The sequence below is a fragment of the Centropristis striata genome, chromosome 8, assembly GCF_030273125.1.
Source record: "Centropristis striata isolate RG_2023a ecotype Rhode Island chromosome 8, C.striata_1.0, whole genome shotgun sequence".
NCBI lineage: Eukaryota > Metazoa > Chordata > Actinopteri > Perciformes > Serranidae > Centropristis > Centropristis striata.
The window spans coordinates 31,904,466-31,929,430 of record NC_081524.1 but is presented as its reverse complement, the minus strand read 5'-3'; the positions used below and the strand labels follow the sequence as shown (position 1 = coordinate 31,929,430).

Here is a 24,965-nt window from a genome sequence, read left to right as displayed (position 1 = left end):
GTATTAAAAACCATTTGGCATTTAGTAGATTTCTGTAAGAATTGGTGATTGTGAGCACTTCTGTACTGGAAACTTCTGAGAAACACCCTTATTGTCAATATACCTAAAGCTATGCATCCCCTGAATGCCCCATGTCTCTAGTTTGTGGTTGTAAAGTTTCATTAGGCTGGAATTATCCTCAAGGTCACAGCAGGTGATTTCAAACAGTGAGGTCAAGTTATAGACATACTCTCACTGCAAAGAAATGCTACTGTGGGGACAAACATCATCACACATAAATACAACTGGGCTCATTGAATCATAGATTGTCAAGAAATTATAACATGGTTTGTACCGATGGATTCCTTAGGCCTTATAGTTTCCCCAGTATCTTCGCTGTAGTTTAAAGACTACGCCTCTGAAAGTCGTCCAAGGACACTGTTGTCCTCAAGGAGTTAAGTTAAGAAAAGGTTAAGTAAACGAAAAAAGACCACAAATTGATATTTTTAGAGAGTGCCTTTTCAGTGTGAGTCAGAATTTCTCTGTTTCTGATAATAACCAACACTCATCAAATATATGATGATTATATATAATCATAATGGACGCATTTGTAAGTCTGCTGGCTCTAGTTGACAAAAGATAGATGGGCATCATGGTCATTAGCCATGATGGTAGTTGGAACTTCCATTTTTCTGTTCCCATAATTATAATTTCCCAGTAAAAATGTATTTATTTTAGGGGAAAGTTAAAAAATATAAAAAGGTAAAGTCAGCCAGTATCTGCCAAGGACACAGTGTGTTCTGTTGTGAGACTCAGGCTCACCTGTCAATACATCTCGAAGCCTTTACTTTTGTTACAGTATATTGTAGTTTTATTCTAAGTAGGGAATCTCAACTTCCCCAGCAGAAATCCAAATTACCCCTGTGGGAATAAGGCCAGTTTATATAAATTCAGAAAAGTATAGTGGTTAAGCTCAAACAAGGCTCTTTTTGCTTTAGCTCCTGCTTTGATATGCAGTGTGTGGTCCAATGAGATGGCATGTGTTATATCCCCAGCGGAGTAGTCTTTTTTTCCTCAGTGCTCCTGGTCTTTGGAGAGCATTTCTACCTCAGCCCTCTGCTGCCAACCACACACCGCAACAGACCGCACACACACATACACGGACACATGAAGACATGACCGCCTGTCATTCTGTTAGCCTTCACATGTGACGTTTCCAGCAGCTGTTAGTGTATGTTCAGCTCACTTTATAAGTGTGCATATGAGTGAGTGTATGTGTATGTACGGTATGTTGCTGCCATATGTCTCTTTCCCCATAGATACAGCTTCATATCAGCTCCAGAAAGCAAAGGAAAAGAGCCAAAAGACTAACAGTCACATACTGTACACTGCAGTCAGCACACATGCCATTTATTCAAGTAACAGAGGAAAACAAGATACCTACCAATGAGGAATATGTTTAAAAAAAAAAAAAAGCAATGAGAAAAAATATAGAAAGGTTTTTATGTATGCATGTGTGATCCCGTGTGGTTTTTCTAGTTCTGGACCGTGACACTTTATCCGTCCTCTATTAGAATCCCTGAATCCAAACTTGTGGTATTCAATCATTTTGATTAAAAGCCGCAGTCTCTAACAGAAGTGTTGGGAGTGGAGCTGCACGGCGGCCCGCCACGTTTGAGAATTCATATATTTTCATAAACTTTTAACAATGTCAATGAGACACGTCTTCAATCTTTGGCCGCGCGACGGCGGGGCATTCAATCTTTCTTTAGCTTTTCGACAGAAAATTTGAATACAAGTGCAGTGTTATTAATGTGACAGTTCATATGGAGGGCTTCATGGGGGGATTTGTGAGGGTTTTTTTATTAGTTTTGGAGACACTTGAAGCAGAGAGAGAAGGAAGAGGAAGAAACACGCTCTGTTAGGTCAAATACAGCTGGAGGGGCCTTCTCTGCGCTCCCAGCTAGCAGTGACGTTAACATTTTAATTTTGCACGCCCAATTAACAGCACTAACTAACCAGAGACATTAATTTCTGCTGCGGCTTTAATATTAGAGAACCAAATGCAATTTTTTTTGCCCTGTTGTGAATCTCTTATTTATTTATCAGTTTGTTTTGCACCCCCACCCTGCTCAATTTTTTTTTTATTGAATTGCAGTCAAATCAATATGGCTCTAATGCTGATTTATTCAGTGGCATACCTATCTCTGCTCAGTTTTAACTGTTTGGTTGAGGGATATATTGGCATAGTGTGCAATCAACAAAACAGATGTTTCTACTTGAGTGGGTCAATCTAATTTTAAAACCTATTATTAATGAAAAAAACCCAGTATTTTTTCCCTTTTGCATTAATCCTGACGTTTACGTTTATTTGAAAGTGACCCACCAGTGAGTGATTGAAGCAGCATGACTTTGAGTGTATCACATTTGGATTGATAGGAGGTTAAATTTAGCCTGATGCAGTACAGTGCATCTGATTGCCCTTGATGCCGTAAAGAGCAAACCCTGGCTAATATGAAATGGTTCGTCAATGCCAGATCAATGTGTACATCTTAAATGAACACGCACTGGCTACATAATCCATAACGGTGGGCAGGATAGAGCAGCACAGCACTGTATTGAGTGTCTGTTGTCTTTGACACATCTTTGGTGTCATGGGTGGTGCCATAGAGGCGCCTGAGAAACAGGCCAGTCCCCATTCATATAGCTTTATTACCATTCTCTGGTTACGTGCCATAATAATGCAGCACACTATCAGCCTTACCTTCACTGGTGTAGATGTCCATCTGTCAATATGACCATGCTCATATTTATGAGATGTCCATGTGTTTGTGTTGTTGCGTTGTGTGCGTTTGTACCTATACAGTTGTTTAAACATGGCTTTGTGTGCTGTTTTTTATTATCACTTTTAAAACACCTGATAGAAGATTCATGTTGCCACTAAATACATGGATCTGTTGCACTGAACTTCTAGAGAGAAAGTCTTAGCTGTGCGTTACTGTTTAAAATAATGAATTGCAGTCATTCAGGTTAAAAGAATAGTTCACCCAAATCACACAAATATCATTACCTCACTTTGGTTTTATTTGACCAGGTCTTGACATATCTACCTGTCAGATTTTGCTTCCATCCCAGTACAGTGGAGGTAAATGGAATTTCATTTGTGGACCTCACTGGACAAATAATTTAACAAGATCAAGTGTCTTTAATTTATATTCACACCATTTGCTTCTGTTTTGCTGCTGTGACAAGTGAATTTCCCTGTTGTGGGATCAATAAAGTATAATCTAATCTGATCTAAAGTGGTTAGCTTTATGCACATTTCTGTTGCCTGAAATATGTGAATTGACATAAAAACAAGTCAATTTCTTGGGATTCCCGGGATAGTGTGCTCCTGAGAGAAAATGAGAGAACGCCTCATTTTCATGAAAAATATTAAAGCCGACTAGACCCCATTATGGAAATATGTATTTTTGTATTTTGCCGAACAGACCCTTCTACCAACTCTTGTGTGTTGCAAGAATGCTCCGTTTTTGGTTAAAAGGCCAGTATCATCCACAAATATCCATCTCACCTTTGTGTTTATATTCGCCTGCACCTGAGCATTGCCTGTTTGTTTTTTTTGTTCTTTAGTACTGTGTTGTGTGCATGTTCCAGATAGTTGCACACCATCTTGCACACAGCCTGTGTAATGCTTTTTTTTTTTTTGTTTGACTTGTGGACCCTCCCCTGCTCTGAGCTGAGTTTCTCTCAGCCTCTGCTGCGTATCGCCGGCCTGTTGTCAGGAGAATGGATGGAGTCCGTCCCCCCCAGTGAAAACCTGGCCAGACACCGAGCGCTAACCCACTGGATAACAGATAGACACAGACACCCCACATCCCTTTTGGGGATTTGAAAAGGGGGGTTTCGGAGTCTGTCTGTGTGTGTTGTGTCTGTGTGTATGCGTGCGTGTGTGTGTTCCGAGAGCGATCCCGTGGTCGTTTGTAACCCTGGCACTCTCATAGCACCTGCTGCCCAACCCAGGCAGCCTAGTAATGATGCAGACTGATGATGTTAATAAGAAGAGGTGCCCCCCTCGGCTACAGAGCTCAGGCAGGACACACGTGCCCACTTCTACACACACATACACACACACATGCACAAATATGCATACATGCACTCAAAAAACAAACAAATGCACATAGAAGCATTTTGCAACATTCTGTAATCACACGGTTCATTCGCTCACACATACAGGACATAACTTCCACGATTCTTCAGGAAGCCTTTGGTTTGTTCGAGGTGGGAGGCGGCTGAGTTGAGAAACACTGCCTCCCTATCAGTATAGAGATACAGAAATAATAATGGAAATAAAAATGTGTTTGTGCGTGCGAGGAAAATCTTTTCCGCTGGAAGGAAGAAAAGGGAATTATCACATATAGTGATGTCTTCATGCATGTAGCTATACTCTGTCTCTTTTTATTTAAGAGATAAGCATCAGTAATTGGTGGTTGATGTACGGTTTCTAGGCTGCATTCGCTACAGGTACATATATACAACCGTTCTCTTTTAATCTGTGTGTGCGCCATGGTTTCACAGGATTCAAATGTTTGTTCTCGAGAGCTTAATCTCTCCTCTCAGTCACGATGGTACTGTGTAGTAAAAGCTGGCTGGAGTCAGGCTAGTACAGGTTGGTAGTTACTTTATGTCTCCCCGCGCAGTGTCTTCTTTTTTATTTTGCCTCACAATCCGGAAGAATTGATGGAGTCGCTGTGTTTATTCCGGCAATGTCAGCACGGCACATACACACTCTCACTCTCTCTCTTTCTCTCTCTCCTCTCTCACGAGGTAAACATATTTTGCAGAAAAGCTGACGGAGAGCTTGTTTTAACAACCTCAAGGTCAGCAAGTCAAAGCCTGCAGTCGTCACGCCAGCCTCTCTGTGTGTCAGTGGCCTCTGTGTACGTGTGTGTGTGTGTGTGTGTGTGTGTGTGTGTGTATATGTGCGTGTGTATCTGTGCGTGTGTGTTACAACAGTATGGCATCTCCATGGCAGATTTATACCTCACCGTGCACCTTCAATAATTCAATAACAGTGCCTGTGTCTCCTCCCCGGCTCTCAGTGTCATTATAGAACAGGGCTAAATGCCACCAGGCCTAGTCCTTCTCTCTGTCGGTGTCTCTCCACTGCAGAGCCACAGCACACACACAACGTGCCCACACACACATGCAAACACACACTCCGGTGTGCTCCTCTGCTGCCCCACTTTCAGTCGAGCTCCCACAGCTTAGCAGGCTGTCTCCTGTTGCAAATGTTGCTAAAAGCCTGCTTTATTTGTCATATTAGTTAATTTCCAGCTACAACCTGGTCATCTCTTCTGTTTCTCTTCCACACGAACGACACTGTGGTAAACACAGTTGCATGCAACCATGATGAGCATTGAAATCAGTCGGTTCCGCTGTTCCCTCACCTCTTTTATGGCCCGTTGATGCCTCCTCCCTGCGGTGCGAGGCTGTTTTAACCCTCCTGACCTGTGTCCTAGCCCTGCTTAGCTGTATTCTGGACATCCGTGACTCCTCTGGTATTACGGAGCTCCTTCAATCTCTCCCATCGATCCAGCTCCCCCCTCTGTTGCTATGTGCTTCAACCCCTCTCTGACCCATCCTCTGCTGCCTCATAGTCCTGTCTAGTAATGTGCCCCCGTGCAGTGCCCTCCCTGTATGTGTGTGTGTGCACACGCACATGTGTGTTCGCCGCTGACCTGAGTGATGAGTGGTGACCCTCTGGCTGGCGCCTGGCGTCCTCCTCACTCCTATTGATTAGATCTGAGGTTTCATACAGTAGCCGCCTCACGTGACTCTGTCATTTACTGTCTCTCCTCTGTCTCCGACCTGTCTTGCACACACACAAACGTGCGCATACAGTCACTTATGAAGCATGCGTGGAAGCGATGAGCTCGTCTGCTAATGAATGCGAGCGAGGTTAAAGGACCAGATTCCATATTGCATGTATGAACACACACACAAGCATCAAGGAAAATGAGTTTAATTAGGAGACAACAGATGCAGCATGCTAACTGCTTGTATCATTTAGCTTATAGCTACAGAATGAGTCAGCAGCAGAGTGAAGTGTGAGCGAAGGATCAGAGAGAAAGCGAGGATACAGCTGTCGATGTTAATATACATCTCAGGGTTTGATTTGATTTGATGGAGTGCGATTTGCGAGTCTTTCATTTCTCAACGTGCCGGGTCGTTTCCTGCCCTCACAGCCTTTGGTAAACAGCGTCCTCAGAAAAACTAGACCTTTATGTGTGTGTGTGTGTGTGTGTGTGTGTGTGTGTATATGTGTGTGCGCCTCTTCCACTCAGTCTTTGCCACAGTAATGCTCAGGTTAAGTGTAGTTGCAGGCTATTATACATCATTAGGGTAAGTAAGGCTCAGGCAGCGCGGCAAGAGAAATGGACTCTTTCAGTTGCTTCATTCCTCACCGGCCATGGCTGAAATAGGACCCGACGTCACATACACACACACACACATATATATATACACACATGCTTATATGCAGGCACAAACTGCTGCATGAAGCAAGCAGCTAGCCACTTATCCAGTCAGTCAGTCACAAATCACCCTGTCAATCAGGTGGTTTATAGAGGCTAAAGTCTCCTGATCGCCGCGAGTCAGTCAGTCCAACATGCCACTCTACTCCCACAGCGGAAATTGAAGCGTTCCTAATGGATAGATCTGAGTGTTTTATTGTGTTTCCACATTTTATGATGCATGTTAACACAAGCCTCGCTGGATTTAGAGTGTGGTAATTTCCTCTAACTGTGTCAATTAGAGTCAGGCTGGCACATAGGTCAGATATTCATTAAAATTAGAGATTAAACATCCAGTATGATAGATAGGATGCAATTTATTTCTGTAATTATTGAGGCATTGATTAATAATGAATGATGATAATACTAAGCATTTTTGTTGGTATTATTTTTTATTTTAATCCAAACTTTTTTATTCATACCAAGAAAAGAAAGAGTAGCTATTAGCATTTGACCTCATGCAAGAACACTTCCTTATTTTAACTTTCTGTTTCTCAATATTGCTTAAAAGTATTGAAATATAAATTCCATTGCGAATACAAAAATGTGTTTGACTCGAAACAAAGGTCTGGACTGCTTGTAAATTGTGTTGGTACCTAAAAGAAAATACAAAATATGAGAAACTTAGTGACTGTGGCAAGTTCTCCTAAATTACTCATGCAAAAGTCTGTTCATACGAGAAATTTCAAATATTTTTACACAGATTTCATTTGGGATTTGTTCTTAGGTAAGAGCAAAATCTATACAAAATGAAGAGCATACTAACACTTTAGAGCAAACAGCAGATAATAAGTTGAAAAACAACAACCAAAAAGCTTAAATATGAAGCCGGAGAAGTCCACTGGGGAAAAATCAAGCACATTTTTTTTGTCGATGGCAATTGTCTGAAATCAGCATCTCCATTACAAAATATGAGCATCAGTATCTTCCTCCGAAAGCCTTTGTAGCTCAAACCCCATGAACACAGAGAATTCAAACAAACTACTTGTTTACTCTCAATGCTTAGTTTAAGGCCAAAGTCAGGTAGAAAAAGCCAAACGTCCTCTGTTTTCTCTCTTTGAGCTCATTGTATTTCCTATTCACAGGGGCACAGTGGTGTCCTCTGCCCAGAGAATGGACCTCCAGCTGGGTTTAAAGACAGAGGCCGGTTGGGTGGCAGAGCCACAGGAACGCAGAGGTGATAGATGAAGGAGGGCAGGAAAAAGACTAATTGTTCTCATTACAGAACAAATAAAAATCAATACTTCTCAAAGCGAGGGGGAGGTGGTAGTGGTCTTGAAGGGCACTGTAGTTATTGCATAGGAGTGGATTTTGTTGGAATTACAAGCGGTGGCGAAGGCGCAGTGGAACCGATCACATTTGAATGCTAATTCCGATAAAGGACAGTTAGATTAATAGATGTGGTGGTCCAGCGCTGGTCCTTCCCCCCATAAAGCGGTGGGGGTGTTTGAGATTGAAGTTTTAAATGCAATTAAAAGAGAAAACACAAGGCAAAAAAGGGGAGATATTTCCCCAATTTTTTCAAATTAAAGCAGGAAATTTCATTACCAAGGGAACATATTTTACACAGGCAATTACAAGGTTAATACATCTTCAACATCCCCCCTTAAAGTCCTCATATATTTGTTCAGGGATTTCGTTCTTGTATTTTAGTTTAATTGGCTATGCAGAGGCTATGCGTGGTACACACATACACCCTCTAACACACACACATGCACTTAAATGCAATAGATTGTTGTACATTAATTCTCTTGAGGTTAAGTCTGACCTTAACCAAAACCACTACATGTTTAACCCTAACCAATGCTGTACAGTTTACTTAACCACTATTTAGCAAATAGCCCTGATGTGAACTGATCACTATGACGACCAGCTGAAATGTCCTAACATAAGTAGCCGAGAGCTGTCACAAGTCAGTCCTCACAAGAATAGCTGAACCAAACACACACTATTTGCATAGAGAGCTCCGGCAGCATATTGTGTGTGTGTGTGTGTGTGTGTGTGTGTGTGTGTGTGTGTGTGTGTGTGTGTGTGTGTGTGTGTGTGTCGCATAAACAGATAGTGGCTCTGGTCTGGTTTCTCTCTGATACAGATGACAGTATTGTGTGTATGTGTTTCTGAATGTGTGAGTGTTGGCATATGTACTGTATGTGCATTTATGTGTGTGCCTGCAGATGCAAAGAGCAGCTCTCACTCACATGTTGACTTGACCTTTGCTTTTGTGTATGTTCAAAGCAAGACCATGCGAACAGACTTTTTAATGTGTACACTTTAGATGATTGGAGAATAAAAAACAATCACAAACTTTTTAAAAAGTTTACAAATCACTTTATAGAACTTTAAAAATGGGCAACAGCAAAGAAAAAATCTAAGGAAAACAATTTAATAGCTGTTTCAGGACTAATTTGTAGGAAAAAATGTTTTAATAAGTGGTTTAAAGAACAAAACTGGTTGTACTGTAACATGTCGATGCCAATCTCCTCAGAGTTTCCTCCCTGTCAGGTTGTTTTCCTCTGATTTAGCTTGTCTCACAGCCGTAGGGACAGCACACTGTATGATAGAAATTCAACAGTGAAGCAAATTGGCAGAGCCACAGAGGGCGGATCGACAGCGAGAAGACAAGCTGGGAAGGAGGCGGAGTGCAGAGGAGGCAGTGTGAAAGATAGAGAGAGAGCGAGATGGAGATGATGATGGAGGGAGAGAGAGGCTGTGGTGGTTTATATAACATCTCCAGGATGGTCTTTGGCATGCATCAGGGGGCTGAGCCATCAATCACTCCATCTGTGTAAAATCACGAGCTGACTCCAATATTGCTAAATATTTATACTGTCACATACACACAGGCGTGCAGATGAAAAGAGTCATTCATTAGGGCCTTCTCAGGCCTGTCAGCCTGGAGATGGAGATTAGAGAAGCAACCTCCCACCGCGCCTGCCTCTCCTCTCACCGAGCTCCTCAGCCCTATATATAGAGCCATCAGGACGATAAATATCTCCAGCATGCCTCTGTTAGGTAAATACCCAGTAAATATGGCAGGGTGGATCGGAGACTAAGCCAAACAGACCTGTGTGTCTGCGAGTGTGTGAGTGTGAGTCACATTACAGGGAACAATAGAGACTTGTCGTACAATATTCTGTATGGATATATACTGTATGGATGACCATATTAATATAAAAAGGAAGGTAAACTGTTATTTTAGCTGATGATCACAGGCCAAACAACCATTAATACAAAACTGATATCAGCAAAACATTTTTTTTCCTTTAACAATTGCTCTAAAGAAATCCGTCCTCACCTTGGTTTGAATCTAGGCTTCAGCTAACAATTGTTGTCTTTACTATGTTGCACTCGCTCTGCACATGTTAATGTTATAAATAGTCTGCAAAGAATGATTAAAAGAAGAGAGTTTGATAGAGACTTTCTGAGTTTCTCACCTCCACACACCAGGTCAATCTCTGCTGTTGACTTGTTGGTGTCAAAAAGTTCAAGAAATTGTGGGATGCAGCCGCCCCAATTCTGACATGAGGAAGATGAAGGGAGATGGGGTTTCCCAAGCTATTTTACCAGCCGACAGACACTTTGCGTGGAGCATGGTGATGCCTTAATGTCCTCAAATCACTTATATTGTCTGACAAACGGTCCAAAAGCCAGAGTAGAAAAGCAGCATATCCAACCGTTTTTAGGCCGGAACTGGAAGAATGTTTGCCGTTCATTGTGTATCAATAGAAGTGTAGTTGGGGTGTAGCTGGACGTCCTTTAATCACAAGGCTGGCAGTTCAACCCGCGTTTCAGTCCCCCTGTCTGCATGTGGAAGTGTCCTTAAGCAAGACACTGAACAATACGCTGCTCCCGGTCACTACCAGCTCTGCCACCAGTGGCGTGTGAATGTGTGTGTGAATGGGTAGTGACAGACAGGTAGAGGTAGAAAGGGGATATGTAAATGCAGTCCATTTTACTATATCTCAGTAGATTTCATTTTACTTTTTCTCATTAGATTCAAGATTCTTCATTGTCATTGTACATTGTACAATGAAATTCCGTTTGGTATTTTTCGGTAAAAAGGCAGAAAACATACAGACAATAAATAAAACCAACATGTTTAGAACATTCAGTTAAAAACAAGAAAGCTGAAATGGGATATGTAGATAGAAAAAAATGAATAAGTAAATACTAGCAGCACACAACAATTAAAGTGCAGTGCAGAAAAGTGTCAAAGTTTTTAGGGGCTGGTGTTTGTGTGTGTGTGTGTGTGTGTGTGTGTGTGTGTGTGTGTGTGTGTGTGTGTGTAGAGGGTGTGATGGGGAAGAAACTGTTCCTCAGTCTGTCTGAGTTTTTATTTTTTACTATGAAACTGAAATAATCAATAGATTATGGTGTAGATGATAAATATTAAATTAAAATTGTATTTTTGTTAATGTTAACATTAAACTTGTTTAAAGCATTGACTGTAGAAAAATGTGATGTGCATATATCACTATTTTCTGATATCTTGTCCACCAAACAATTGATCAACTAGAAGGCCATTCAGAGTTAATAGTTAAATTAAAATTAATAGTGTATTATGGCTGTTCCTTGGCCCATGCTACACCCTTTATCAAAAACTGGATCAGCAGCCTTTCTGCAGTCCTGCTGACAAACAAACAACCAAACCAAAAACATAACCTCCTTGGCAGAGTTAATTAATTAATAAAGTACTCATCAGTTGCAAATCCTAAATCATATGAAGAATTCTTTAACTTAAAAACTATATTTTGGATAAAGAAAACATTACTTCCCTGGCTGACTGTAGTCAGGCTGTAAGACCAGGCCCCTCTTTGATTCCCGCTCTCTGTACTGACATCTTCCATAGCAATCAGCTTCTGTCTCTTTGTCTATATTCTTCTTTTATTCTCTTTTTCCCCCAACCCAATCCGGCCTACTTCATTTCTCCACCCAGTTTTTTTTTAATCTGAAGCAAGCCATTATGTTGTGATTATTCATTCCATCCGCCTTGATGGACCTCAGATCAGTGCGCGGGCCAGGCCTTGGAAACAAAAAGACATCAGCAACATCATCTTCACACTGTAATTATGAGAATGGGGGGGGAAATTTCATTTTGATTAGCAAAAAAGCTTTTATTCTCAAACTCACATCCATAATTAATCATTAAATCATGGAGGAGTGAGTGAGAGGGATAGATAGGGGGACCCAGTGAAAGGAGGGCGAAGGGATGGATAGAGGGATGCAGCAGTGGAGAGAAAGGGAAAAGGCATGTAATTATCTGCAGAAGTTCGACATCCCCAGTAAGTCCACGGAGCCGTCTGACATGGCTAATTAAAGAAGCAATCAAAGGTCCACCTCCAGAGATTTTTAGAGAAAGACGAGAGAGAGGAAGAAGGAAACAGGCTGGAGAGATAGAAAGAGGGCCTAATGGGGAGAAGGAGAGAAGTGGAAAGAAGGAGGGGGGAATGGGAAAGAGAGTGTTGTGATCTTTGTTATTGTTTCATATGTCAACCATCCCTCTTGGATTCTTGGATGAGGCTCTTTTACGCCTTCTCTCTCTTTTCTGTCTCTTTTCTGCTTGCATCAGGCCATCACTCTGTGATCATTCCTGACCTTCATCTGCAGAGTGCAAATAGCTGTGATTTACAGCATCAGGGAAAACAACCGGCACTCCAGCTAAAAAGTAGTGCCTTAGTCATATCTGGTTAGTCATTTTGTAAAGTTAAAATGATGCGTCTTGTGATGCTTTTTCTGGGGCGCATAATCAGTGATGTAACCTGCAGTCATCAGGTGTTTCAGGCCTTTCAGCATGAGACGCCCGCTCGCTGGCAGCCCTGCTGAGGCTGATCGGGCCTCACTTTGTGCAACTGAAGCAAACCTCCCACACGTTTGCTCTTTTTATCCATAGCCAACCAGATAAATTCCCAGCAGCCTCTGTGTTGTGGTAGATGGCGTTTGTATTCCCCTGTGATGCAAAGCAGCACTTTCCTGCAGAGGCACTGCATCCTGTACTAACCCTACTGTCTCACCAAGCCTTCATTCTTAGCCTTTTAATTTGAAAGTCCCCTCCATCTGCTCCTCTCAGGAAGCAGTCAGCACTGTTTTACTCAGCTTATGTATTACTCCTGAGAATAATTGTTCCACTGGGATTTATTACACCCCTGTAGTCCATTCTGTTTTTAAATCTTTACCTGAATATTGTCTTTATTTCTAAATGTGCATTTTTACATCTCATAATTTTAGCCTGAGTGTGTATTTATTTTTGCAAAATTCATAGTTGCAAATCAGATATTTTTTTTTACCATACTGTAATTTAGCTACAGGAGAAGCAAAAGCTATTCAAAGGACAGAAAGACGAAAAGTGAAGGTATAGTGGGATGGCTTCCCTGATGATAGTGTTTTTTTTATTCACTTCCCCTTTCACCTCTCTCTCTGTCTGTGTGTCTCTCTCTCTAGGGGCGCAGACCCGGGGGACATGTGGTAGATAGAGTTAGTGTGGACCAGATTATACTCACACTGGGTCATCCTCTGTCAGCAGAAAAAGAGCTGAGAGCAGGACACTGACCTGTGTTCCCTCTGACCACTGTGGTGTGTGTGTGTGTGTGTGTGTGTGTGTGTGTGTGTGTGTGTGTGTTTACTTCTTTGCTCAGTCTATGGTGCACTACAACATTGTCCAGGGTTTCGGATGTTATCGATAATATTCTCTGTGAATTAGAGCCCGACCGATATATAGCTGCCAACTTCATCGACTGATATTGGCCTATCACAGATAAATCAGTATCGGCATAAATATTGTCCGATATGCACCAATGTATATTTGTCTGTTTGTTGCAAGATATGTTTGTCGTGAGTTAAGTACCATAGTTTATCAGTGTATCCATGTTCCACAACAGTATAGTTTATTTCTCCATCAGGTAGTACATTTCTGCTTGTGGGAAGGAATTTATGAAAGTGATTAAGTTACACAAACTGTCTTTGAGCTGCTAATACATTGGTGTATATTGAAACAATTAAAACATACACACATCTAAGTTATTGTTTAATTGGCACCCTGTGTGGTTGTTGCATTCTGGTGAAACTGACCTGGCATTTATTTTGTATTCTGAAAAACATGAATAAAGTAACCGGTCAGTAATTTGTTTATCTTTTAACCATGGTTCAACTTGTGCTTTCTTTGCAATAGGTCCAGCAGGAGTGTCTTAAAATACTCTTTCACATTTTCACTTGGCTTGCACTCATATCACACTCACGTTTGTGCCCATAGATGACGCATCAGTGTTGATTTTGCAAAAAACACGATTTATCATTCTACTACTCACTACACACAGTGAAAAAACACTGAGTAAAAGGTAGGAAAACACATTATGGGCTGTTTGTAAGACTTGCTTTCCTGCCAGGCCTAAACTCTTCTCTTTCTTTTCTAAAATATATAGAGTGAGGAGTAAGTGAGGAGACTATAAACTATAGTTTGTGTAGAAGAAGCAGACACCTCACTGTGAGGCAGCCACTGGTTTGTGGACTACTGTTTGGAAGCCTCAAGTTCGGGATTTTGGCTGTCACCATTTTGGGTTTTTTTGGACCATATTTGGAAAAGAAGGTGGAGTTAATTTAATAGCTAATTTTAGTGCTAGCTAGCTAGTTTGGTTAATATTAATTGGGAGGCGAAGAGGAAGTCTTGAAACTAGTGATTGGAAAATATTTACTGGGGAAACAGGTCATGTGAGAAGTAGGATGTTTTTTTCATAGACTTCTATAGAATCTTTGCAACCAGTGGAGTCGCCCCCCTGCTGGCCGTTAAAACAGTGAATGTTGAGGGTACTTCCGCATTGGTTTCACTTTTCAGACCAAGAGGATACGTTTACGTTCTTTAGTACAGTGTACACTGTAGAAATGTGTTACACACTAAAACATTATGTTAAGTCAACTGACAACAGGCTAAATAAACAGACATTCATTTATGTGAGCACATTATGTAAAAGATATTCATTCTTCCTTTGACTTCCAACCGAAGTCATTGATGGATTAATATTGGCCTTCAGAGCCACCGTATCGGTGTTCCAGCCCAGAAGGCCCTCTGTCACTCTGTGCCCTCATTCTCTTCTGTTTATTCGTCCTTGGGGTGTGTTCAGTGCGTCTCCATCTCTCTCTCTGCCCAGTCCACCCGGTGTCAATCTGGCTGCTGTATAATTGGTTGTTTTTTGGTCGGCCGGCCTGTCCTCCCTGGCGTTGATTCATGGCGTTTGTAAAGGTGACAGTAGCGGCTGTCCCTACCAGACAAAGTAGAGCCATCACTAGCCAGACCTCAGCTGACCTGCTAGTTTGTGCACACACACTCACACAGAGGCAGACACACTCACACACATACACGCATAGAAAACGCATGCACGCTTTGCCTGAGGCCTCACGCGGGAGGAGAGGCAGGTAAGGTCATCATGTACACAGCTCGACCAAAGAAGATGTTAAAACACACACACACACACACACACACACACACACACACAAAAATGAATAAACATATACATATGCCAGAAATAGCTTTTTTGTAGTATGCAAAGACACATGTTATTGTATAAAATTAAATACTGTATACACTCACTTACACATAAATGTTTATACTTAGCAATACTGAATATTACTATACAGTACTGTACTGCAGCAATGTGTAAAGAAATTCACAAAGATACAGAATGAATAATAAAATGCATGCATAAACACATTGACAGAAACAGCATGCACTTTTTTCTGTTAGTCGATTAAAAAAATTAACCAATTAATCTCACAATTTGCAGTGACTAATTGCAATAAATCACTTTCTTTTCATCTTAAGACTGTAGTTAGAACCCATTTCTATTCAGATACCTTGAGATGAGAGGAACCCTTTTATAAGTTTAGCCTATTTTTAGAGCCTTATTTTAACCTTGAGCTGACAACATATCAAAACATGGTACCAACGGATCCCTTAGCTCTCCCAGTTTGGCTTTAAACTCAGCCCACTACAGCCTGGCACTGTTTGCATTAGTTACATTAAATGCCTTAAGTAGTTCAAATATTTTGCAAAAATTAACACATTTATTTTGACAGCACTGAAATAAAAATGATTATTGTTAATATAGCACTTTTGTTAAATGAATGAGAAATAACAAGTAAACAATGCCTGAAATTATTCAAAAATACAACGTAGAAATAAAAATAATATAGGAAATATCATTTTTAAAAATGCTTTAAAAAGTAAATAATCAAACACATACACAATAATATAAATTTAGAGATACAGAAACACACAAGCACACTGTCATATGCAAGCCTTCCCCAGTGACCTGGATCTACCCAGAACTGACACTTTATCTACTTAGCAGTGTCACCTTCAAAAGCCTGCACCAGTGACACACACACACACACACACACACATTTACACCACCTCATCTGTAAAAATCCTCCCACAAATAACAGCTATATGTGTGTCACTTTTAGGGGTCTCCATCATGCTCTTTTTAAGGCACCGGCTTCATATCTATAATTGAAGGTAATCGGCTGGTAAAAGGATTGTAAAGGGTTTTGTGCTGTAGTTAAGAATTGATCATAAGCTCTGGCTTTTTCATGGTCCTGCCATTGACCTTGTAATTGATTTGGAGAGCATGTGTTTTCCCTCCTCTTGTGTTATTGTTTAATATAGTATATTTGCTTTGTGTAGTGTCTATTCAGGTTGATCTCTTTTCTTTCTTGTGTATTTTTGTGTACTTCTATCCTTGTAAGACCCAATTAGGGTGGATCGTTCGGTACATTTAGGTTAAGATGAGGGTTGAATTGAGGTTTAGGGATTACAACCAGTGCAGTGTCCTCACAGGTATAACAAGACGAACATGTAGGCGTGTTATTGCTTGCCTGATTACACGTGCATGTGCAAGTGAGCTTACATTTGCAGTGAGCTGACCTGTGTTACAGCAAGTGTAATTGATTGTGTGTGTGCTGGTGTCTCGGTGTTAAGGTTAATTTCTCTAACTGCTGGTAAGTGCTGTCTGACCGCTCCCCTGGCGGCCTCTCCGAGCTGAAGTAATGCCACTTAGAGGCCCTGGGCCCCCACTGCTGGCCAGCCCATTGATCCGCTGATCAATAATTGCATCTGTACCGTACACTGAGCAGGGAGGCTCCCTGCACTGACCTGGCGCTAACACAACGAGTGCTGTAAGGCACACAGTCAGGCACCACAAATGGTTAGCACACTGCAGTCCAGGGATCACCCAAGGGTCCTTAAAGAGGTTCCAGAGGAGTCTCCAGCAAAAACAGGTTTTGTTTAATTTTTAGTATCATTTCATTCATTAAGAGTTATCCCATTTGGAGAACAGCGCAGACAGTTATATTCTCCCCAGATTTAATTTCTGTACAAGATCCAACACTTTAAACAAGACTGTTAGAAAAAGAATGAAAAGAAATAAGCTTATGGTACAATTTCACATCTACTATTGCCTTCAAGCAGTGGACACAAATAATCACCTCAATTTCGGGGACACTCACTTTTGGACCTGTTGGACAATTTCTGTCTTAGACTGTATAAAAAAGTAGACTTGGCCTCTAAGTCCTAAGTCAAGTCAATGCAGAAATGCCCTGAAACTGTATTCTTTCTCATGGTCAGCAGGGGGAGACTCCACTGGTTGCAAAAAGAAGTCCCATTCTATAGCAGTCTATGACAAAATGACTGTACTTCTCACTTGATTTATCACCTCAGTAAACACTTTCCTAAAGAGTTAATGGTCTCAATCACTAGTTTCCAGTTTTCCTCGTCCCATTTAGTGTAATAGTCTAGTCGTAATTTCTTGAACCCAGAAATGTTGAGTACCCTAAAGTTTTATTGCAGAAATGTCATCTATAGGCCTAATGGATGGAATTTAACTTGGTTGCTAAAAGTTGCACTTTGGGCAATTTGCATAATTAGCATAATAAGACAATAAAGTAAAGACACCACATGGTGAATAGGGTAAAAAATAATAATAATAGATATCACCATGAAATTTTCTCAGTTGATTACTTATGTTAAGAGGAGAAAAAAAATGTATTGCATGTTTTTTTGTATTTTAATGTTTACATATGCAAATGAGGCCATAACTCATCAAATATGCGCTCATTTGCATACAGACAAAATCAGATCGTTTGATAAAGTCATGCTCAAAATATTTTTTCCAAGAGTAAACATGTATACTTGGGGGTCTGAGTTGGTGAAAACCTTTGTGGAACCTGGTCAGGAGGCAGTGTTGACCTATGGACAGACGGATTAAGAAATGAAGTGCTATTGCTATTGGGCCTATGGGGATTACGACTAGACTATAAAATAGATGATAGAGCAGGATATGCTTTTGGTCGTGGCTACCTTTTGATTGTCAAGGTTTTACCATGGTTACCTGTCAATCAAGAAAAAGAGAATCAGACTTGAGACTTCAACATGGTATTCCACAGAGCCATGGGTGATGTCATGGGGGCTACGTCCACTTCTGTAGTTTCTGTGACTGCCATCATCAGCTCTGATCTTGAAAATCACACAGTTTGATTGATCGCAAAATGTAGAATGCAACAAGATCTTACTTTTTATTCTCTGTTTGTCTTCCTTTTTTTAGATGCACATCTCTTAGTCCCTTTCTATCATCCTATTCTCTTTTTTTCCATCTGACTCTTTGTCTCTGACATCTTCAATGTAGATGTTTTCTCTTCAAGTTCTCGCATAGAGTCATCTAGAGAGAGAAATAAAAGAGCATCCACATACCTCTGCACAATGTCTGAATATGACTTAGTATTCATTGAGTTCATATAATAAGTAGTATTCCCCCCACATATACTACAAGCTCTCTACGTGTATTAGTTTTAATGTAAGACTTTCCTGTCAACTGGAAATCAAAATGACATCACTGCCCATCTCTGCATCCTTTTCTTCCTCCTGTTGTTTTATTCCTCTCAGGGAGCCTCCATCTTGTTTCAGATCACAGCCAATAAAGCAGCCTGCCTCTCTCTCTCTCTCATCCTCTCATCCTACTTCCTGTTAAAGGAATCAGTCAGTCAGAACACTCAAAACACATATTAAACAGGCATCAGCCTCTTGCCGGGGCCAAATCACGCTGTTCAAATGTTGTTCTTCCACCGGGAGCGCAGGACAACTGAAGAGATGGGATCTGCAACATTAACTTGATTCACGGCTGCGGCGACTGAGTGACACTCCATAAACCTCAGCGGGCCGCCGCTGGGTCCCGCCGACAGCACCCCATGGCTAATGTGACACACACTAGCAACGCATAGCCTTACCACCCCCACAGCAGCACACACACTCTGCCACACACATATAAGCAAGCACACAAAGGCATTGGCATATACATACAAATACGTATAGTAGCACACATTTTACTGACTCACAAAGTAATGTCTGACCTTAACATTCCACCCACATATTGACACATACATACTACATGTGAATTCAAAGAGTCACATAATGATGCACATGCTGTTACACAGATTTGGCGCAAACTGGATTTACAAAGCTGAAAATACACACATAGTCCGGAGTTCACACACTAAAATGCCGCCCTCTCTCTACACACACACACACACACACACACACATATATATACATATATATATATATATATATATATAAACAGGTTTTATGATAATGCAGCAGAAACTGCACATCCATTGAGTTATTGTCCTCTCCAACCGACCTCTCAGCTCGCAGCGTTTTGGCGTAGGCAGTTAGCATCGGCCCTGTAGCTCTGTGTAAATAGGTAACCTCTGCTGCTCAAAATGCCAACTTCCTCTGGCTGTCTTCGACAGTGCTGACTCCTTCCACACACTAACTACTGTGCTTGTCACTTGAGATACAAATAGTAGTCCGAATTGATATTTACTACACAGACTTGTTGCCTGAACACTGGGGCGTCACAGTGAGTTTTCTCTTCATTTGTCTTCAAACAAATGCACATTGTTATGTTCTACTACATAAATGAGCAGAGAGGGCTATGCAGTAGATAGATAGAGATAAATGGAGACTCAACACAAGAGAGGAGACTATAAGGTTGGAGACAGGCAGAAAGACAAATACAGCAGGCCAATCTATAGTCTCTGTTAGTCAGAATCATGGACTTGTGAAGATTTGTGTTGCATAACAGGACTAGAGATGCAATGATTAGTCAAGTAATCAATTACACAATATTGACAGCGAAAATGAAAAATCTGTTTGAACGACTCACTGTTTGCTACGGTAGCCAAGTGGCTCAAAACAGAGACAGGGCAACCAATGAATGAGCAGGAATCATTGACTCGAGTGGAGACACCGTGGCAGCTACTCACTGTATGAGATCAAATGAACCCTTCTTTCGAACTGGAATGTATGAGTGAACAAGAAGCAATTGAATCAGACTCCAGTCCAGACAACCTGGCAGCTACACTCACTGAACAAGACCAAATGAACGTGAAATGCACTGAGGAGACATCTTAGGTAACATCTTATTGAGCTTGCATGGCTTACCTAAACACAAGGGGGATGTTGAAGCAATGCATTCAAATTATTTTATTTTAATCATATATGATGACTGCTAAAAGATTACAGAGAAGATTTGTGGGGCAGGCAGCACTAACTGTTGAATGTGAATTTACTATAATGAAGGGTCACGAAGAATTGTTTCTTTTAAGGGTCACTTAAAAGAAACAATTCGCCAGCTTTATCCTCAGAAAACCACTCTGTCCATCTACACTTACAAGACTACACTCTCTCTTGACTCTCCCAGTGCCAGTTATTACTATGTAACATGTTGTTTTTTAATTTCTCTCCTTGTTATCCTAATATGATTCAATAAGGAAGGCTAACTCTTCTACTTTTTTGCACAGTCTTTTGTCAAAGAGATTGTGGAATGGCTGTCTTTTGTCCAGTGTTTTTTTCTTTTCTTGCTAATCGCTTAAATAAACCTGGCAGTTGTAGACAGGTGTGGGTGTGCAGATGTCATTAAATAACAACAAGTTCTCATCTTCTCACTTTTAGGATAATGCCAGTTTGTGATGATTAATGATACTGTATGCCAAAGTGTGCATATTAGCAAAGGACAGAATTATACACAGAGATAAGCATCTATTGCCACTCTTCTCATCTGATATTGACGATATTAAGCAATGAGACAACTATCAGAGTATCTCTGCAAAGCCTTGAAAAGCCAGGAAGTGTCTGTGGATGCATGTGCTGATATAAAAGCCAGAAAAACACTGTATTTTTGGTAGTTTTATCGATATCTTAAATGCTCTAAAATTGAGTTCTTAGCTGAACTTTGGAGCTGACTCTTTATGAACAATCTTTAACTTTGCTTGCAGTCACTGTGTGTTGACACTAGCATCTGCAATTTCTGTCTGTCAAGGTCTTAACAGTTCACTCTGATGTTGGGCACAGTCTTACATCAAGTGTTCACTGTCGAGAGGGTATCTGTGCAGGACTAAAGGGCTTGCTGTCACCAAAGGACTAGTGGTCACTGTCGACTTGTCCAATAAGAGCAAGAGTTGAAGCTAGCGCATCTCTGTGTCTGTTTACACTGAAGGAGGACAGGGCACAGTTGGGTCAGATACTGTTTGCAGCACAACTCTGACTTTCTGATCACATTGTCAACCTTGTGAGTGCAGGACATTAAATGTCAAGGGGAGATAGGAATATCAATGATTGATGAGTTTGTTCCTGTATGTACTGTGAGATCTGTGTGATCTCGTCTCCACCCTGGGGGGTAAACCTTGTACCTCCAAAATGTCAACTTTTCAGGAAATGAGCTAAAAGCAACAAAAGTTGTTTTGTCTTACCAAAAAAGTTGATGTTTTGAAGAGAGATTTTGCTTTTTCAAAGGCCAAAAGGGTTGGAAAATCTACAAACTTCCAAGTCCAAACCTTGAGGTGAAACTAAAACACTGCAAATTATAGTCAATGTAGTCCTTCAGTGACAATAATATGTGTGTGCTTCCAGTATTTGCACAATAAGTTCATTTGTGCTCAGATGCCGAGGCGCAAACCGAGTCCCCTCTTCACTGTCTCAAATTCCCATTTTTCTGCATAGATTAGCCTACAAGTGTCTGAGCCAGGCGCTGTTTAAACAATGGCATTTCTAACACTGTTCCTATCACCTTGGAAACGCCATGGCAACCTGTGATCTGAGAGGGCACAGTGTGGCTCAATTAGCACCAGCAGTATCTCACCACACTCTTCCGCCAGCCTAATATCTCCATATTTTGTCTCCTTTCATGCATTAAATGACACAAATATGTGAAGTGTTGCATCACCTTTTATATCAACTTCCTTATAGCTGGCCTCCTCCCATATTTTTGTCACAGTGGTTATGACATATACATAGTACTGTTAGTTCAACAGTTGTGGTTACCAAGAACATTAAGAGAGAGGATTAATATAAATGCGTGGTACTGTATGTGCAGAAACTGCTACGACTATTTTTGGTCTTTTGGATATGATCCTGACCATCAGCCACCAATATCTTTGTTTTAAATATTCTGTTTGGACAAAACACCACTTCATCTTTCATTTGAGCTCTTATTGTCTTCTCCTGACTCTTTACTGTGTCATATTTCTCAGTGAAATTGAATATTTTAACTAGAGTTAAAAAAGGGATTTAAATCAAATTCTTCACATTTGATTGGACTGCTACCAGAGCTAACATACGAACTGAATTTCCCCTCATGGATAAATAAAGTAATTTTGATTTGATTTGATTTGATTTGATTTGATTTGATTGATTGATTTAAAAAGTAGGCTGGCTTGGACTTTAGCATGATACTGAGCTACTGTTGGAAGAAAAATTAGAGGGAAACGATTTTCAACCAGCTCCATGTCACTGCATCACAGATCAGCCGTGCCCGGCCTCCCTCTATGCTGCAGCTCCAAGCTCAATCAGCAGCAAAATTCTGCATGTACAGCCCAAAATGCAGCAACACAGTTGGTGGAAAAATGACAGCATCCTTGAAATTATAAAGTTAAATAAAAAGTTTTCGCTGTGGGGTTTTCATGTGACCTGTTTGGTTAGTTAGTCTCCCAGTGTCTCACATGATTTGATTCATTTTTCTAGAGGCTTCAGAGTGCATGATGAGTCATCAAAAGTTTGGTTTTACAGGGAGAGAAGAGATTCTTCTTTTTTTGTTAAAAAAAAAAAAACCCTTAAAAAAACCAATACTGTTTTCTGACATATATCTGGCATATATCAAGAAATACAATTTAAAAAATACTCTAAAATTACTTTAACACTGGCCACAACTACCTTTCTAATCAGTACAGTCAGGAGTTGAATTAACGTATCAGCAAAATGCTGAAAATATTAAATATAATTTCAAATATGTTCTCTGTGTTTTCCAGGTATCGTGTCCAAGTCTTTCGAGTGTCGTCTGAAGGGTCAGGGGGCTACGTTTGTGGAAGCAGAAATCGTGGACTCCCCTGTTCACAAGGGCTCATCTGAAACATCCGGGCAAGATGATTCTATCCAGCAGGTCATCATTATCCAGGGCTACGGTGACGGCGAGGTGGCCATCGATCAGGCTCTGGAAGAGTCGGCCGCCGCCACCTTGCAGACGCTGGCCATGGCCGGCCAGGTGGCAGAGGTGCTCCACATCACGGAAGATGGACAAGTCATAGCCTCGGGCAGGGAAGTGGCATCTGCAGGGGCCCACCTAGCCGGAGGCAGCACCCAGTACGTTGTGCTGGAGTCAGGGGAGGCCAGGAAAGAGCTGCGGGCTGTGGCTAGAGGTGGCGTGGCAGTTGCAGCAGCAGGACAAAGTCACATAGTTTCGGAGTCGTCCACGGCTCTGGACGCTCTGCTCAGCGCTGTCAGTGAAGTGGGCCATCAGGAGGAGATGCAAGGGGGGGCTGCCGTCGTCCATGAGGTCCTGACCCCTGAGGTAGCCGAGGCGGTGCAGAGTGTAGTACAGTCGGACGTGAAACAGGAGCAGGACGAGGTGCAGGTCATCCAGGAGGCCGGCCAGCAGGACATGCAGGAGGTGCTGCAGCTCGCCGCATCCCAGATGATGAAGGAAGGTCTCACCCAGGTTATTGTCAACGATGAAGGAACGCACTACATCGTGACAGAGCTGGACAACTGCACCTTACAGGTGGAGGGAGGGGTGTATGGAGAGGCTGCGGCAGGGGACGGGGAGGTGCAGCAGGCGGAGCAGCAGGCTGGAGAAGAGATGGTGGTCTACGTAGATGGAACCCCTCATAATATTGTTCTGGAAGGGTGAAGGGCAAAGAAATGTTCTAAAAGAGATACATTTGTGGTTTGATCTCAGTTTTCCTTGTTTAATTATTTTATAGCCTGCATTTTTTTTACATCACAACTGTTTTTTACTATATTCTTTTGGGCTACGCTAAACTCAGGTTAAACATCATTTATTCAGTGAAGGACAGTGAAGTTAAATGTGTAATCACAACCTGTTAACCACTTGATTAATGCCATGCAAGTTCAGAAAATAAATATATTTCCTCCTGAAATATTTTTTGAAAATGCATCTAAAATGTGTTTTCTGCTTTTCTTAATGATAACATTGTTTTGTATTACCTTAAGTTTGTTTGTGAATTTTGACAATGACACTGATTTATTAATTATTGTCTTTTTTCTTTTTTTTTCTTTTCATCCTTTGTAGGTATTAGTATGCTATTAGTTATGAAAAAACTTTTGAAAAACCCCAGACAGATCTTACAGATTTTTTCTATCTAATGATATAGAGTTGATAATATTAAATTTCAGTTTATTGACAACCCCTGAGCTGTCTGTAAGTTTAGCTTTTGGGAAACCTCTAAAAAGCATCATGCATTTTCATTGCTGACAATAAAGATTGAGTCTCAGTTTTTAACAACTTTGTGTTATCTGTGTTTCCATCCGTTCATCCCATTCTCAAGAACGCGATAGCTTAGAAACACAAAGAGGACACTTCTTCAAATTTGACAAACGGGTCTACTTGGACCCAAGGATGACCTGATTTGATTTTGGAGGTCAAAGGTCAAGGTCACTGTGACCTGACATGATATGTTTTATGCCTCATTCTGACAAAATGTCAAAGGTCAAGGTCAAGATGTGACTTTCCATCCTTTCCATGCTGGTGAGCACAATATCTCCGTGTCTTAAGGGAATTTCTGCAAATTTGGACCATAAATGTACTTGGACTCATGGATGAACTGATTCGATTTTCAAAGGTCAAAGGTCAAGGTCACTGTGACATTGTGTCAGACCCCATACTTGTTAATGCAATATTTTAGGAACTCCTTGAGAAAATGTCTTCATACTTGGCACATAGTCTATTTGGACTTAAGGATAAACTGATTAGATTCCGGAGGTCAAAGGTCAAGGTCACTGTGACTTTGCATGCATCCAATGCTGATTCCATGATGAATGTGATATCTCAGAAACTCCTTGAGGGTATCTTTTCA

General features: G+C 41.1%; 1 protein-coding gene across 2 annotated transcripts in view; it reads left to right on the top strand.

Annotated features, from left to right (window-relative positions):
• The window catches only part of znf407 (zinc finger protein 407), a 163,162-nt gene extending 138,471 nt beyond the window's left edge, over window positions 1-24,691 (top strand). For both annotated transcript variants that reach the window (XM_059339677.1, XM_059339679.1), the window contains one exon: window positions 22,902-24,691. In XM_059339677.1, coding sequence (XP_059195660.1) covers window positions 22,902-23,779 — 878 coding nt within the window. In that variant the 3' untranslated portion in view covers window positions 23,780-24,691. The remainder of the gene's footprint in view (window positions 1-22,901) is intronic.
• The last annotated feature ends 274 nt before the right edge of the window (window positions 24,692-24,965 follow it).